At 49.0% G+C, this 14,210-nt stretch overlaps 1 protein-coding gene across 2 annotated transcripts; it reads right to left on the bottom strand.

Annotated features, from left to right (window-relative positions):
- Positions 1–727: 727 nt before the first annotated feature.
- Positions 728–14,132, bottom strand: PDXP (pyridoxal phosphatase). 2 transcript variants are annotated; one of them, XM_069082107.1, is made up of 3 exons: positions 11,500–14,132; positions 3,786–3,832; positions 1,940–2,101 (listed from the first exon to the last, which is right to left on the bottom strand). In XM_069082107.1, exons 1-3 carry the CDS (start codon positions 12,164–12,166, stop codon positions 2,087–2,089), a joined length of 729 nt encoding a protein of 242 aa, XP_068938208.1. In that variant the 5' UTR covers positions 12,167–14,132; the 3' UTR covers positions 1,940–2,086. The 2 variants fall into 2 exon arrangements, with proteins under 2 accessions (XP_068938207.1, XP_068938208.1); XM_069082106.1 differs by lacking the exon at positions 3,786–3,832 and having other exon boundaries at positions 728–2,101; positions 11,500–12,126.
- Between the last annotated feature and the right edge of the window lie 78 nt (positions 14,133–14,210).

The following is a 14,210-nucleotide window of genomic DNA, read 5'->3' as shown; positions in this document are numbered from 1 at the left end:
CAGCCTAGATTTGGAGGAAGGAGCCACGAGGTCAAATTCTGTCCTTGCTACTTCAATCTTCCACAAACCCATACTCAACTCAGGGTCTCATTCTTCATCTGTAAAATGAGGGGCTTGGACCAGGTGACTTTTATGGTTTCTTCTAGCTGTAAATCAAACCTTGCCTCCTCCAGGAAACCCTTCCTGGACCACTGGGATCCCTCCTACCAATAGGTTGCCCCTGTGACATGGAGACCAGGTTTCTGGCCAATGCCTAGGGTGTCCTTTTCAGAAGTGGCCTTGTTCTCTGAGCACCCCTTCCTGTGGGCCATTCCTCTAGCCATCCTTCACCAGGATACCACCTCTCCAGCTCCTTTCCCATAACTCCTTCCTCCAGGAGGCTCTCATAGCTATTTCCACATTAAGTGTCCATCATATGCAGAACACTGAAGAGAGGCAAAGTTAGCAGTCTGCATTTTTCTTACCCACTGGCCCTGCACACCACACAATAAGAATCCATACCCAGATTCTCTAGGACTTGGAATCCTTGATGAAGGAGCAAGGATCATCTTTCCTTATGCCCAACAGGAAGTCAGGGGTCCATATGAGAGACTCTGTAGGTGCTTATGCACTGATTTCCCAGCATTTGGGAAGAATGAAGCAGACCAGACACAGACCAGCCCAGTATGGGCAGGACAGCTGAGGAAAGCCTTGGACCCCAAATACTCCATGGCCAGGTACACATGAATTCCAGGGCTTAATTTATTCAGTTCCAAGTTCTTGGAGAAGAGGGGATTTGGGTACATTTAGAGGGGTCATGGCAACCCCTCCCAGAGCATCCTAACACCTTAATAAATAAACTGGTAAATAAATACTGAGGAAGGGGTCAAACACATCAACAGTCCCAAGGAAAGAGATGGAAGGTCCCCTCATGTCCATCACAGCCCTTGGGGAGCAGGATCCTCTTTCCACTTAAATCTGGGCAGGAGTCACAAGGCCTCTCCAGTTGGCACTCAGGACACCCCCTCCCTTTGGCCCACTAGAACCTGGAACTTTAATGGATTCCGGGCTTTTGATTGGTCCTTTAGGAGACAGAACTCAATGACCCACATTTGATACTCCAGAACACTGCATCAGGCTCAGTGTGATACAAGATTCCCAAGATCAACCCACTGGAGGGTGTGTGTGGATGGGAGAGGGGAAGCCTCTGAACCAGGCAGAACAAGGGGTTTGGGGAATTAATGGCACAGAGTGTTCCAAGAAAGGGCCCCTTAAGATCATAGATTCAGAGCTGGAAGGGGGCTCAGAGGTCATTTAGTCTAACATCCTTATTTTTACAGAGAAAGAAGCTGAGGCACCCTGTGCCCCCAGAGTCAAAGCTCCTGGGTCTAGAAAAGAGAAAGGAGGGAGAAAGAAGTTAAGGCAGCATTGACCAAGTCAGAGCTGAAAGAAGAGGGAAGTGAGGGCTGATCAGAGAGGTGATGGGGAGGGGGTGCTGCCATTAGGGAAATGGCACCCAGTAGAGGGAAGCAGAAGGTAATGGGGGGAGAGGACACCTAGCCCAAGATACACAGAGAAGGGATAACTACATCCCTTGGGGAGCTGGGAGGCAGGTCCTGACCTACTGAACCCAGAAGATGGGCTCTGGCAGGGTTGGAGAGAGAGAAATATCCAAACTGGACCAGGATATGGGCACCAGGGAAGGGGTCCTCTCATGACTACAGTGTAAAAGAGACCAGGGGAGAAGAAATAGGAATCCGATGACAGCCCATCCTCTTGGCTGCCCTGCATCTGCTCATGTCTTCTCAGTCCTCCAGCCCTGCTATCAAGTCTGCAATACTGTCCACATAGTAGTGGGGTACCAGGTCAAGCTGGCCTGAAGCCAAGTAGGCCTGGGCCTGCTCCAGCCTGGAAACTCCAGTGAGGGTGAGCACGGTGGTCAGGCCACAGCGGTGACCAAAGAGGATGTCTGTCTCCAGGCGGTCACCCACCATCAGGGTGTGAGCTGGGTCCACACCAAAGTTCTCCGTGATACACTCGAACATGTAGGTGCTGGGTTTGCCCACCACTACTGCCTGGCGCCCTGATGCCGTCTCGACTGCTGCTGTCAGGCTCCCAGTCCCTGTGGAGTGAAGGGAAAAGATGGCTACTGAAGCTGAACCTGGGATAGGACAGGAAAAAATGGAAGCCTGGATTCTGCACCCCCCCCCACCCAATAGCTCTGATTCCTTATCATGTCAAACACCTCATCTTAGATTTACCATGGAGATGCCCCATGGCCTCCTGACTTGAGTGCCACCTCGGACAGCTCTCAGAGCTCTAGGCACCTCTCCTGCAGCACAGAGGTGTAATCCTGTAGACCTGGTTCTCTCATTTGGCAACTCCTTGGTCCAGCCCCTGTTCCTAATAGACTCCTGAGAGGCAGTGTGGTGCAATGGATAGAGGTCTGGGCTCACTCTGACTCTCTGATCATGGCATTGTGATCCTGGGTAAGTCAATAACCTCTCAGTGCCCCCAGACAACTCTATCAGTAAAAGGAGGAAAGGGGCATTTTTGCACAATTGAATAAATACAGTTCTGTGTGGGCCCTATTGCCCCCAAGACCATGAGCTCTGGAGTTTCTAAAGTTTCTCCGTAGCTAGAGGCAGTGTGGTGAGCCAGTGGGACCTGGGTTCATATCCCACATTCCAGACCTACTGCCCAAATTACTGAACCTCTATGCCCTCCTGGCAGGGAAGTTGCTGACCTGCATTGGTAGAGGGAGGGACTTTCTCATTCTGGAATGGCCCAACCCAAAAGGACATGTCCAGTCCTTTTCTGTCTCTCCTAGTACTGGGCTCTGCTCAGGAAAAGTGAGTAAGCATGCACTGGGTGAATTTCGTGACCTAAAGGGGCGGCTAGGTGGTGCAGTGAGTAAAGTGCCAGCCCTGGAGTCAGGAGGACCCGAGTTCAGTCCTAGTCTCAGACACTTAACACCCACACAAAAAAACTAGCTGTGTAACCTTGGGCAAGTTACTTAACCCCAACTGCCCTCTAAAAGGAAAAAACAAAACAAAAGAAAAAAAAAAAACAACGAATTTCGTGACCTAAGACCATCATCTGATCCAAGACACCAGGCTCAGAGAAGGACACAAAGAGCCAATTCCCAGCACAGGATGCCCTGGAAGCTGGCTTTCATCTTTGGACCTCCAGGCACCCGGAGGCTCCTTCCACCCAGGAAGGGGGAGGAAGGGAGGGGCTGGATCTCATTCCAGTCTCTGACACCGGGCCTGGCCTAGAGTGACTGATCACACCCCTTCTGCTGTGGGGAGAGTGGATGTGGGGAGTGGGACCACAGCTGCTGACAGGGCCAGGGCTGATCACTTCTAGCACCAAGTCCAGGTTTACTTCCTTTTGCACTGCCCAATTCCTAGAGAGGGGAAAAAAAGTCTCTTTCAGGGTTTAGAGGAGAAGGCCTATTAGGATTTTCCCAGCAGAGATGAGAAAGTGTTCCTTTCTCCAGAGTAGTGAAGGGAGTGGGGAAGGGGGACAAGGATGTGGAAAACTGCATATACAATCAGGTAAGGCTTAGTTGTAGTGGCTTTTCTTTCTTCTCCTGCCTTAAGGGATGGCTTTGGGAGGCTGGACATTTTGATCTGGACATTGTGATGCAAAAACAGCAAAAGATTGAAGGGAAAGGAAACTTTCACTCTCAAGGCAGGACCTTTTCAGCACCTGTGAAGGATAGACCAATTTCAGCTAAAAGGTGGGTGGATGTATGGAGGGGTGGGGAAAAGGCTTGGTGTTTTAAAAGCTGTGGCACTTACCTGAGGCCTTGGGTTCTTCCAATCTCTCTGGGCCTCAGTTTCCCCCTCTGTAAAACAAGGGAGTAGGGCTGGATGGGTCTGAGGTCCCTTCTAACAGTGCATGTAGGAAGCTTGGCTCTCATAGCCCCTCTGTGGCCAGCCTGGCTACAAGACTCCATGGTCTCCCCACATGGTTTGTCTTCCCTGCTTTAAAGTGTGGGCCCCTAAGAAGGATGAGTGCTAACAATTTCCTAGATTAGAGTCTTAAGTATTTCTGTTACCAAGAGACCAGGGCAAAAAGTAAACAATTAGAACTTATTTCTGCCTGAGTGTTTCCTTAACTGTCAAATGGAGAATAACTGGTCCTGTCTCCTTCTTGGTGAGACTTGGTAGCTTAAATGATTAATTAGATAGGAAAGGAGAACTCAGCATACAGTGGATATTTCAAGGGAACCGCCTGCCCCATGGGGAGTATGTTTGAACTGATGCCTGAAGTGTGAATACTCTATCCTGCAGAGAAGACATACTCTACTTTGTAAACACTTGGTCTGTTTGACATCTGTATTTCCCCCATCTAGCTGACTCAATGGGATCTCAGAAAGGCCTAGAGGCGAGCAAGAGGTCCAGGGCTCAGAAGAGCCTCGTGGCTGACTGGTGACTCATTCATTCATTGTCAATATATACATATACATACATATACATATATGTAATATGCATATATATCCCAATTACATTAAAAATATTTTACATTTATTTTTAATAATTCTGAATTCTAAATTCTCTCCCTCTCACTCCATTTACTCTTTGATGTAGAGTATATTTTTAATCTTTTTTTCTTTTTGGAGCGGGGAAGAGGAGGGCAGTTGGGGTTAAGTGACTTGCCCAAGGTCACACGGCTTGTAAGTGTTAAGTGTCTGAGACCAGATTTGAACTCAGGTCCTCCTGACTCCAGGGCAAGTGCTCTATTCGCTGAGCCACTTAGTTGCTCCCATGTGGATCATATTTTTAAAAGTCTGCAGTTTCTTGAGACTCACAGAACCATTGAACATCGGAGGTGGATGGGGACCTTAGATTGTGCTCAATTTCCTCATTCTGCTGATCAAAGATCTGGAGGGACCAGAGTTGGGAGTGATGAAGGAACCTTAGGCCCAGGAAACAAAGGGGGAGCTTGGATGAGGACTAGAGGCTCCTGCAGTCCAAAGTAGTGTGTTCACATGAAATTCTGCCCTATGGCCAACCTCAATTCTTTCCTTTGAGAGCTAAGGCCTGTTTTGTCTCATGTCTTTATTAAAATCTGGTTGCTTTCTCTGTCAGTCAAGGTCTACAATGCCATAAAAGTCAGCCATAGCCTTCTCTTCTGGGTAATCCCAGGCCCTTCAAAGGCCTTAGGGCCCAAGGCAGAGGAAGGACAGGGTGAAGGTGGGCCAGCCTCAGTACCAGGCTCTAAGCCATCTCCTCCACTACCGCCTATCTTGGTTATGCTAGTCATAAAGCACTTCTTTGCCCTTATGGATGGACTAGGCAGCAGAGAGGTGGTAGAGTGGAGAGGGAGCCAGGCCTGGAGTCAGGAAGATCCAAGTTCAAATCGAGTTTCAGGTACTTCCTAGTTGTGTGACCCTGGGCAAGTCACTTAACCCTGTTTGCCTCAGATTCCTCATTTGTAAAATGAGCTGGAGAAGGAAATAGAGCAAATCACTCCAATATCTTTGCCAAGAAAATTGCAAATGGGGATACAGAGTCAAACACCAGTGAAATGAATGAACAAAAAAGATGGGCCGTGCACCGTGCTAAGCGGTGGAAGGGGGAAGGGGAGATGGAGACAAAAAGTACAGACCTCGATATTCCCCTGGAGGATAGCATGTCTGTACCATATGTACACACAGGGAACGGGGGCAGGGCAGGCACCAGTGGGATCAGGGAAGGTCTCTTGGAGGTGGTATTTGAGCTGAGCTCTGAAGGAGGCCAGAGATTCTAAGAGGTCAAGTTGAGGAGGTAGGGCATTCCAAACACAGGAGAGAACCTATACAAAGCAATGGAGATGGAAAATGAAATGTGATAGATTAGAAACATCAATTAGGGAGAATGAAGGAGGCCATCCCTTCTGGACCTCAAATTATATTATGAAGCAACAGCCACCAAAACCACTGGTGTCGGTAAATAGAAAGATGGATGTAAAAAAACAGATAAATGGAAAAGACTAGACGAGGAAGATTTAGAGCAATGGAACTCAAAAACTCAGGGTTTGATAAAGCAGAAAACAGAAGTTACTTAGGAAAGAACTCCCTGATGGATAAAAACTGCTGGGAAACTGGAAAGAAGTCTGGCAGAAATTTGGCTGAGGCCAACACCTTATACCACATGCAACAGCAAGAGCTGTCCACTACATGCTTGACATTGAGTCCAACATCTTTGTTTTACATTCGAGGAAAATGAAGACAAAAAAGGGAAACTTCCATAAAATATTATAGATTAAACTATAGAAAAATAAGAAGAGAAATATCATATCCTCTCATAGCTATAGGTAGAAGATATATTCTTAACCAAGTGAGGTAGAGCTACCTTTGATTACATGAAACTCAAAAGCCACTGCACAGACAAAATTAATGTACCTAGGATAAAAAGGGAAGTAGTGAATGGGAAAAGATCTTTGTATTAAAATTTCGAGATAGCAATTTCATATCCAAGATACACAACTAACATATTCTAAAACCAAAAGCTATTCCCCAATAGTTAAGTTCTCAAAAGAATGAAGAAATAGCTCTTAATATTAATTACCATGAAAGCTATTAATAACCATGTTAAATACATAAAATCACTAATAAGAAAAATGCAAATCAAAACAGCCTTGGGCTTCTTCCACTCATCCAACAAACTGGCAAAGATGACAGAAGATATATTAACGTTGGAGGGATTGTGGGAAGCTAGGCACATTAGTACATACTTGGTGGAGTTGTTCAACCACTTTGGAAAACAATTTGGAAATTAAACAAATAAGGTGACTAAAAAGTCCATACCCTTTAGCCCAGAGACTCAACTACTAGGTTTATGCCCAAGAATTTCAATGATAAGAAAATTTCCATGTACACCAAAATATTTATAGTAGTACTTTTTGTGGTAGCAAAGAGTTGGAAAGGAAATATATGACTATTAACTGGGAAATGATAAACAAATTGTGTAAATTAATGTAATGGAATATTACTGTTACAGAATATAATGAATGGGATGAACACAAAGAATCCTGGGAAGATTTACATGACCTGATGCAGAGTGAAGTCAGCAGAACCAAGAAAATGAAATACATACTATGACTCCAATAATATAAATGGAAACAACCACCAAGACAAAATAATCCAAAGTGAATGTTTCAAAATCACAAATACCAGGCATAACTCCAAAGAAGTAGAAGACATTTCCCTCAACTTCTTTGCAGAAGTAGGAGGTTCACAGTTGTGAACATTGCCTCTATTTTCAGACTTCTTCAATGTATTGACCGTGTGTGTGCGTGCGCGCATGTACACGCACGCTACTTTTTTCCCTCTTCTCTTTCCTTTAAAAAATATCATTCACTCTATGGGAAGGCTCCCTGGGAAGGGGAGGAATACAGGAAGACATTTAGTGAAAAATAAATCAAAATTTATTATTACTTTTTTTGTAAGTTGGTTGGTTTGGCCAGAAAGCAAAGTATATGAAGGAGAGTAATGCAAGATAAGGTTGGAGTCAGATGGTGAAGGGCTTTCTTTAGGTAGCAGGCAGAGGAATTTGGATTTGCTCCTAGAGTCAATAGGGGGACAATGGAGTTTACTCAGCCAGGGAATAAGGAGGTCAGATCTATCTGGGAAACATCAGCTGAGATAATGGGGCCCACAAGCCCCTTTCTAGTCTTGCTTCCACAAAGACTCCTCCTACCCCCACTGAACCCCTCCACACTAATGTTTCCTTCCTTTAGAATTCTCTGCCCTAAATGGGAAGTGAGTCTCCTCAAAATATTCAAATTTTGTATTATGTATCAATAGGTAAAGTTGTTTCTAATCAAACATTTAATGAAGAAGTCTTTATCAAAAGGAAGCTATGCAATGATGGCCAAGAATTGGCCCAGGAAAAGGCATGGGGGAAAAATATCCCTTCTGTCTTTTCTTTGCAGAGGTGGGGGACTATGGGAGTTGAGCACAGTATACACTGGTAGACTTGATTCATGTGTTATTCTTTGTTATAAGGGTCAGTTTACTGGGTGTAGGGTGAAGAATATAATCCTGAAATAAAGGTGATATGACAAAAAATATACATAAAAATTTCTTTTTCAGGAGCTTCCCAAAGTGGAAGGCAGGGCCCACTCTTCACCCCCCTCTGTCCAGCCCATCCCATTCAGGGGCCCTCCCCTTCTGTCTCTTTGAACTCCCAGTTTCCTTCAAAGCTTAGCTCCAGAACCAGCTCCTACTGGGCCTTCCAGATCCCCCACTGCATGTACTGAGTTTTAAGCTGTTTCCCTTCTGGCAAAATGTAAGCTTCCTGAGGGCAGGGACAGCTTTGTTTGTAACTTGGGCTTGGCACAGGACCCAGATCACTTCCTAATTATTATTTCTTCCCACCCAGTTACTGACCCCTAGCAATTCCTATTGTTTGGTGTCAGACCTGCTCCTATCCCTTCCCTCAAGACTCCCCACCTCCAGGACACCCTTCCTCTCTTTCCATAAGTCTGTCCCACATACCTGCTCCTGAGAGATGAGTGGCGGTGGTTTCCTTCATTAAAGGACAATTATCTGAATGGCTAGGTGAACTGAATTTGCGGGGGCTTTTGTTTGTGGGGATCTACAGGTTCAGCCAAGAAACTGGATGCTTCCCAATTTGCTCCCTGCTGGTTCTCCTCTGCCCTCCCCCAACCAGATAAGCAGGATTACTTTCCCATTTGTGGGGTTACAGAGGGAATCCAGCCCAACTAGTGACCCTCATGGGGGACAAGGGGTCACCCAGGCACTGACTGGAGACTTCCAGAGATGGCAACCCCTCCAAAGGCAGGCCACCCACTCTGGCATGGCTCGAGTTGTTAGGAATTTTTTCTTTTCTTCGTGCCCAAATCTGCCTGTTTACAATGATATCCATAGTTCTGCTTGGCCCCAGAGGGCAGGACCATAAGTGTTTCAAATTCTTGAAGACAGTCATCATGTGCCCTTCACCCTAAGCCTCTTTTCCAGGCTCATTCTTATTTTCCCCAACCCATCATATCCAGACTATATTACCCTGGCTCTCTACCCTGACTCTCCTTCCAAAACGTGCCAAGAACTGAACAGCTCAGAAGTTACCACATTCACCCCAGAGTTGGACAGAGGGGAGGACCCTCTCTGTACAATGAAGAGAGCTGTGAAGGTGGGATAAGGCACCATTGTCCTTGGAGGACTCCAAGCAAAGGCTGGCCAACCACTTGTCTGTTAGATTGTAGTGGGGATCCCTTTTCTGGTCTGGGTTGGATTAGAGGTTCCTTCCAAATTCTGAGCTCTGATCTCCATGACACATCTTCTCTGAGCAGAATCTCTTTCTTCATTCCCTTCTATGGCTAATATTAATTGTTCCTGTCTTGGGGACTTCTTAGGAATCCATCAAAATGGGAACTCTTCATTCTGGAACCCACCAGATCCCCAAGCCCACTCATTATTCTGAATAATCCATCAAAATGGGAACCCTTCATTCTGGAACCCACCAGAACCCCAAGCCCACTCATTATTCTGAATACGTCCGCTAATCCTAGTCAACATTATTCTAGAATCTAATGGATTCCCTAGAAGCTAATTCTTTCTCCTAAGCTAGGATCAGAGAAGATGCTAGTGAGAGTCCTAGGAAACCTGGGTTCTATCTCTTTTCTGTCACTAATTATGTGACCACTCAGCCTCAAAGTGTCCCTTTTTTTTAAAAAAAAAAAAGGTAAGAAATAATTCCAGATCAATTTGCAAAGCCATGTATTCATGCAAAAAAAAAAAAAAAACATCACTGCCAATGATGGGCACTGTCCTATGCCTGGTGCTGTGATGGTAACTCTAAAATGGTAATTCTAAATAGATACAAACCAAAGTGATTATGGGTATCTGGCCTAAATTAACCTTGCCAAAGCCAAAGCACAGTTTGGAGCACTGCCCTGGTATTAGAGTCAGCAGCTCTGACACTGTGCCAGAAGCAAGTGGTTTACCCTCTCTGTGCCCAATATGTCATCGGCAAAAATGAGACTGATAACTGCAATCCTCCCAAATCACAGGGCAGTCCTGAGGAAGTGTTTGGTAAACCAGAAATGAGAACTTTTGATAAAGGTCCAAGCCTTCCCATTCCTATTTCCGGGGGGCTGGTGGTCATTCCCACTTCCCCAGCTTGAGGCAGCCTCACTTCAGCTTGGCCCAGGTCATCTTAGCTTCTGCACTGGATCAGACTGTGAGTCTTACAATCTTGTCCAGTGGATGCTTCCCCAGACACCATCCTGGGTCTCTGGAACCTAGGCGCCCACTCATCACTGAGAAGTGGGGGTTTCCTACTTCATTCCACATGCATGACTTCATGCAAAGCTTCATCAGCCTTTGGCCACAGGTGGCCTGGCATGCACCCAAATCCACTCCATTTCACCAGAAACTTGTTGGAGTTATCAGCTAAGAACCTGAGGTATGGCTTCTGCATTGTCCTCAGCACAGAAGAGGGGCTGATCTTGCCCTGGTCCTCCTGACCCAGCCTGGCCTCTATCCTATGAGGTCCAGAAACAAAAACTGAACCTTGGCCCCATGATCAGAGGGTGCCAACCACACTCTCCAAGGCAGTCTCCCTACAACTTTCTCACTAGCAGATCTAGAAGAAGCATCCGAATACCACAGCAACCCCAGGCAAGTGTAATTGCCCTCTCCTTCCTCCCAGGTTCTAGACTCCATCTTCCACATCCTAGGATCCCCTGTCCCTGGGTTACACAGTGCTCCAGACAAGATCCTCTCCATCCCCAGTATCTATCATTTTCTCTATCCCCTTCCCCTCTCCCCAAAGTTCCTGTGCTAGGTTTTCTGCCTCTCCTCCCCTCTGCCAGAAAGCTTGCAACTGGAAGATGTAGCATGGGGGAGGGAGGGGACGCTCCACCTTCTCCAGGCTGGGCTCTGACCCCCAGCCTGAACTGTCCCTCCCTGCCCCTAGGGCTCTGGGATGTCTCCCCATCTGAAGTCCATCTTTCTCTCCCCCTGGGGATCTCACAGCTGGAAAGGTACCATCCTAGCAGAGCTGATGGCCAATGCTGGGCTCCCTCCATCCCCAGGTTGAAGGCAGATATTGGGCTAGGGCTGACCTCCCGGGGTCTTTGATTTCTCCCAATCCTAGATCCATCCTCCCTTCCCTCCAAGGATACTGAGCCTCGGAGAGGTTCCCCCTCCTATATCTTCCTCCAAGGATCCTGGGGTTACTCCTTCCCCTTCCCCTCACAAGATGAGAGCCCTGACCTTAGCCTAGCACGAGCCCCTGCCCCCTGACTCCCCGCCAGTCTAGGTCCATCCTTTCCTCTCCTCTTTCCCAGGAATCTTGCAGCTGGGGAGGTACCACTCTCACCCCCCATGACTCTATAGAATCCTGGGCAACCTCCCTCTCCCAAGCTTGCACCACCCCCCACTCCCCGACTCCCTCCTCCCAGGTCCATCTTCCCCTCCCTCCTCTCTCCTAATGCTCCTGCAGCTACGGCTGGCCCCCTGGATCCCGAGCTCGGGCCATCCCTCCCAGCCCCCGGCCTCACCGGGGGTGGTGCGGCCATCGCTGAGCGGGTGCCAGGGGTCCATGTCGGTGGCCACCAGGAGGCAGTCGGGGTCGCGCAGGTGGGCGCAGGCCTCGCTCAGCTTGGCGAAGGTGAAGCCCTCATCGTAGCCCACGAGCACCGCGCGCACGGGCCCCGGCTCGTCGCCGGCCAAGCGCAGGCCCGCGGCCCGCAGCTCGCCGCGCAGCCCGTCGCCGCCCAGCACGAAGACCGCGCCCGGCGGGCAGGGCCGCGGCAGACGCTGGCGCAGCAGGCGCGCCGCGCACAGCGCCGAGCTGAACAGCTGCTCGGCTGCCACGCCGCGGAAGCCGAGGCGCGCAAAGCGGCCGGCCAGCTCGGCTACCGAGCGCCGGCTATTGTTGCTCACGAAGAGCGCCGCCTTGCCGCCGCGACCCAACCGCTCCAGCAGCTCAGGCGCTCCCGGCACGATGCGCTCTCCGTTCCACAATACCCCGTCGCAGTCGAACAGCACGCCCTGGGTGCGGGCCAGCAGCTCCCGCAGGGCGCTACCGCCCAGCCGCTCGCAGGCCGCCATACAGCCGCCTGGCCAAACACAAGCCAGCCACCGGGCTTTCTCCCGCGAGAATGACGTAGCCGACCCCGCCCAACGCCCTCGCCCAACGCCCCGGAGCCAATGGGTGCCAAGCATCGCCGGGGGGCGGGGCCTGAGGCGAGGGGCGGTGGCCAATGGCAGGAACGGCCAGGAAACTTACAACGGGCTCAAAACAGTGGGCCAATGGGTGAAGAGCTTTGCCTACACCGCATTCTCCCCGAAGTCCAAGGCTCCACTCGAGTAGCCCTGGGGCCGCCTAAGGGAGGGGAAAGAGAGGAGCCAATCCACGCAGGGGGCTGAAAGAACCAACCAATGGGCAAATAGTATCCCCCCCCTCCGCAAGCTTCAAGAACTGAGACATTCAGCCCTCGATGCAGAAAGAGACCAATGGGCGCTGAGTGTCAGAAAGGGGTGGGGACATGGCTCGAAGTGACAGCCAAAGATGCGAGCTAGGAGAGGAAAGAGGGCAATTGAGCGGAGCCATTGCCCGTACAACGGAAAAACGGGCCAACTGGCTGAGAGATGCTCTTCCCCTACGCCTAGATCCTGCGGGAAGGCGGGACCAAAGCCAAAACTGATGGTAGAACTGACCAATAGGCGGGTGCACGTCCAGCCAGGTCCTTAGCTTTGTTGTGGTAGCCTAGAAGAGGCCAAGGAACGCTGTGGTACCGAGGACTCGGAGCCACAGCGTGAGGCCACGTCCAACAGACTGGTGATGACCGCGACAGGAGGGAAAAGTGTAACGTGGGGGCGGGCGCACTTGGACATTTACAAAAACTCCGGCCAATCCGTGACTAGTTTCCCCTCTCCGGGAGAAGGACCAATAAGAACTAAGGAAGGGCTGAAGACCGGGGAAACTTGAAGAGGTGAGGAGGCAGACGAGCCGCGGAGTTGACCAATGGGCACTTAGAGCTTTTCCCTATTCTTGGGCTTGTCCTTGAGGGCGGGCCTGAGCTGGGATTGACGTCCAATTTACCTATTAAAGGTCAGATTGGAGGGAGAACCTGTCCAATAAGTACCCGGAGGCGCTAGCGAGCGACCGCAGGCTAGAAGAGGTGGGTCGGCCAGATGCCGCGGCCATTCAGGAGCGAGGGAGAGGTAGTTGCTAGGCCGGGGTCGGATTTTCCCCGGGAAAATGCCTTTGGGTGGGTAGGGCCACGTGGCCGCCGCGGGAAGGGAGGGGGGAGGAGGTGGCTCGTTCCTTTCTGCCCACGTGGCTCCAGGGGCGGGAGTCCATCCCAATGCGAGGCGGGGCCCCTAGAAACTGTGGATTTAAATCCCATCCCTAGTGGGAATCCGGACCTTCCCCGAAGTGGGAGTGAGGGGAAGGTAATGAGCATTTATATGACGCCTACTGCGCGGCAGGGACTGCACCAACCACCGAGGGTAAAAAGGTAGTAAGTCATACACTGTGTCTGAACATTTGTGCATGTATACACACACACACACACACACACACACACACACACACACACACACACGGTAGATTTATATGTGAATATACATTGCATATATTTGCATGTTTATGCATATTCTGTATATATTATATATATATTTGTAGGTGTATAAACATGTTTGTATCTGTACATTATATATATGTTTACACACATTGTATCTATACCTATATTTGTATATAGGTATACATTGTATTTTTGTGTGTACAAACCTACATACATTGTATACATACATATATACTTTGTATGTTTATATAAACTCAGAGAAGGGTAAGTTACATTGTCTATATAGAATATATAATATGCATCGTATATACCTGTGTGCCCATATACCCACATAGACGTTTGCCTTTCACAAACACAGACACACACGATAGAAGGCTAGGTGACAATGGGGCAGTGTATACCAGCTTTGGGCCTGGTATCAGCAGTCCTATGGTCTCCGACACTAGCTGTGTGAACTGGAGCAAAATCTCTGAACTGCTGCCTGCCTTGGTTTCCTCAGTTTTGAAATGGGGATAACAGCACCTGCCTCCCAGGCTTGTGGGAGATCATACTTGTAAAGGGCTTTAGCTTAGTGCCCGTGGCCAGTATTATCACTGTTCAAACAGGTCCTGTAACTTTTGGCCAGGGATGCCATAGTGAGCAGATGACTCCTGACCCTCCCAGAGTGGAAGGAACAAGAC

The sequence above is a fragment of the Petaurus breviceps genome, unplaced genomic scaffold, assembly GCF_028583685.1.
Source record: "Petaurus breviceps papuanus isolate PSGF00001 unplaced genomic scaffold, PetGlider_PUasm1.0 156, whole genome shotgun sequence".
NCBI classification, from domain to species: domain Eukaryota; kingdom Metazoa; phylum Chordata; class Mammalia; order Diprotodontia; family Petauridae; genus Petaurus; species Petaurus breviceps.
This window is presented reverse-complemented; position numbering and strand designations above follow the sequence as displayed.

What these genes read in the sequence shown, in the direction of transcription:
- PDXP (XM_069082106.1), bottom strand. Translation starts at nt 12,052, where the DNA reads ATGGCGGCCTGCGAGCGGCTGGGCGGTAGCGCCCTGCGGGAGCTGCTG. An exon ending in CGATGGCCGCACCACCCCCG is followed by an intron (nt 2,102 to 11,499) that starts GTGAGGCCGGGG and finishes TTCACTCCACAG; the next exon opens with GGACTGGGAGCCTGACAGCA.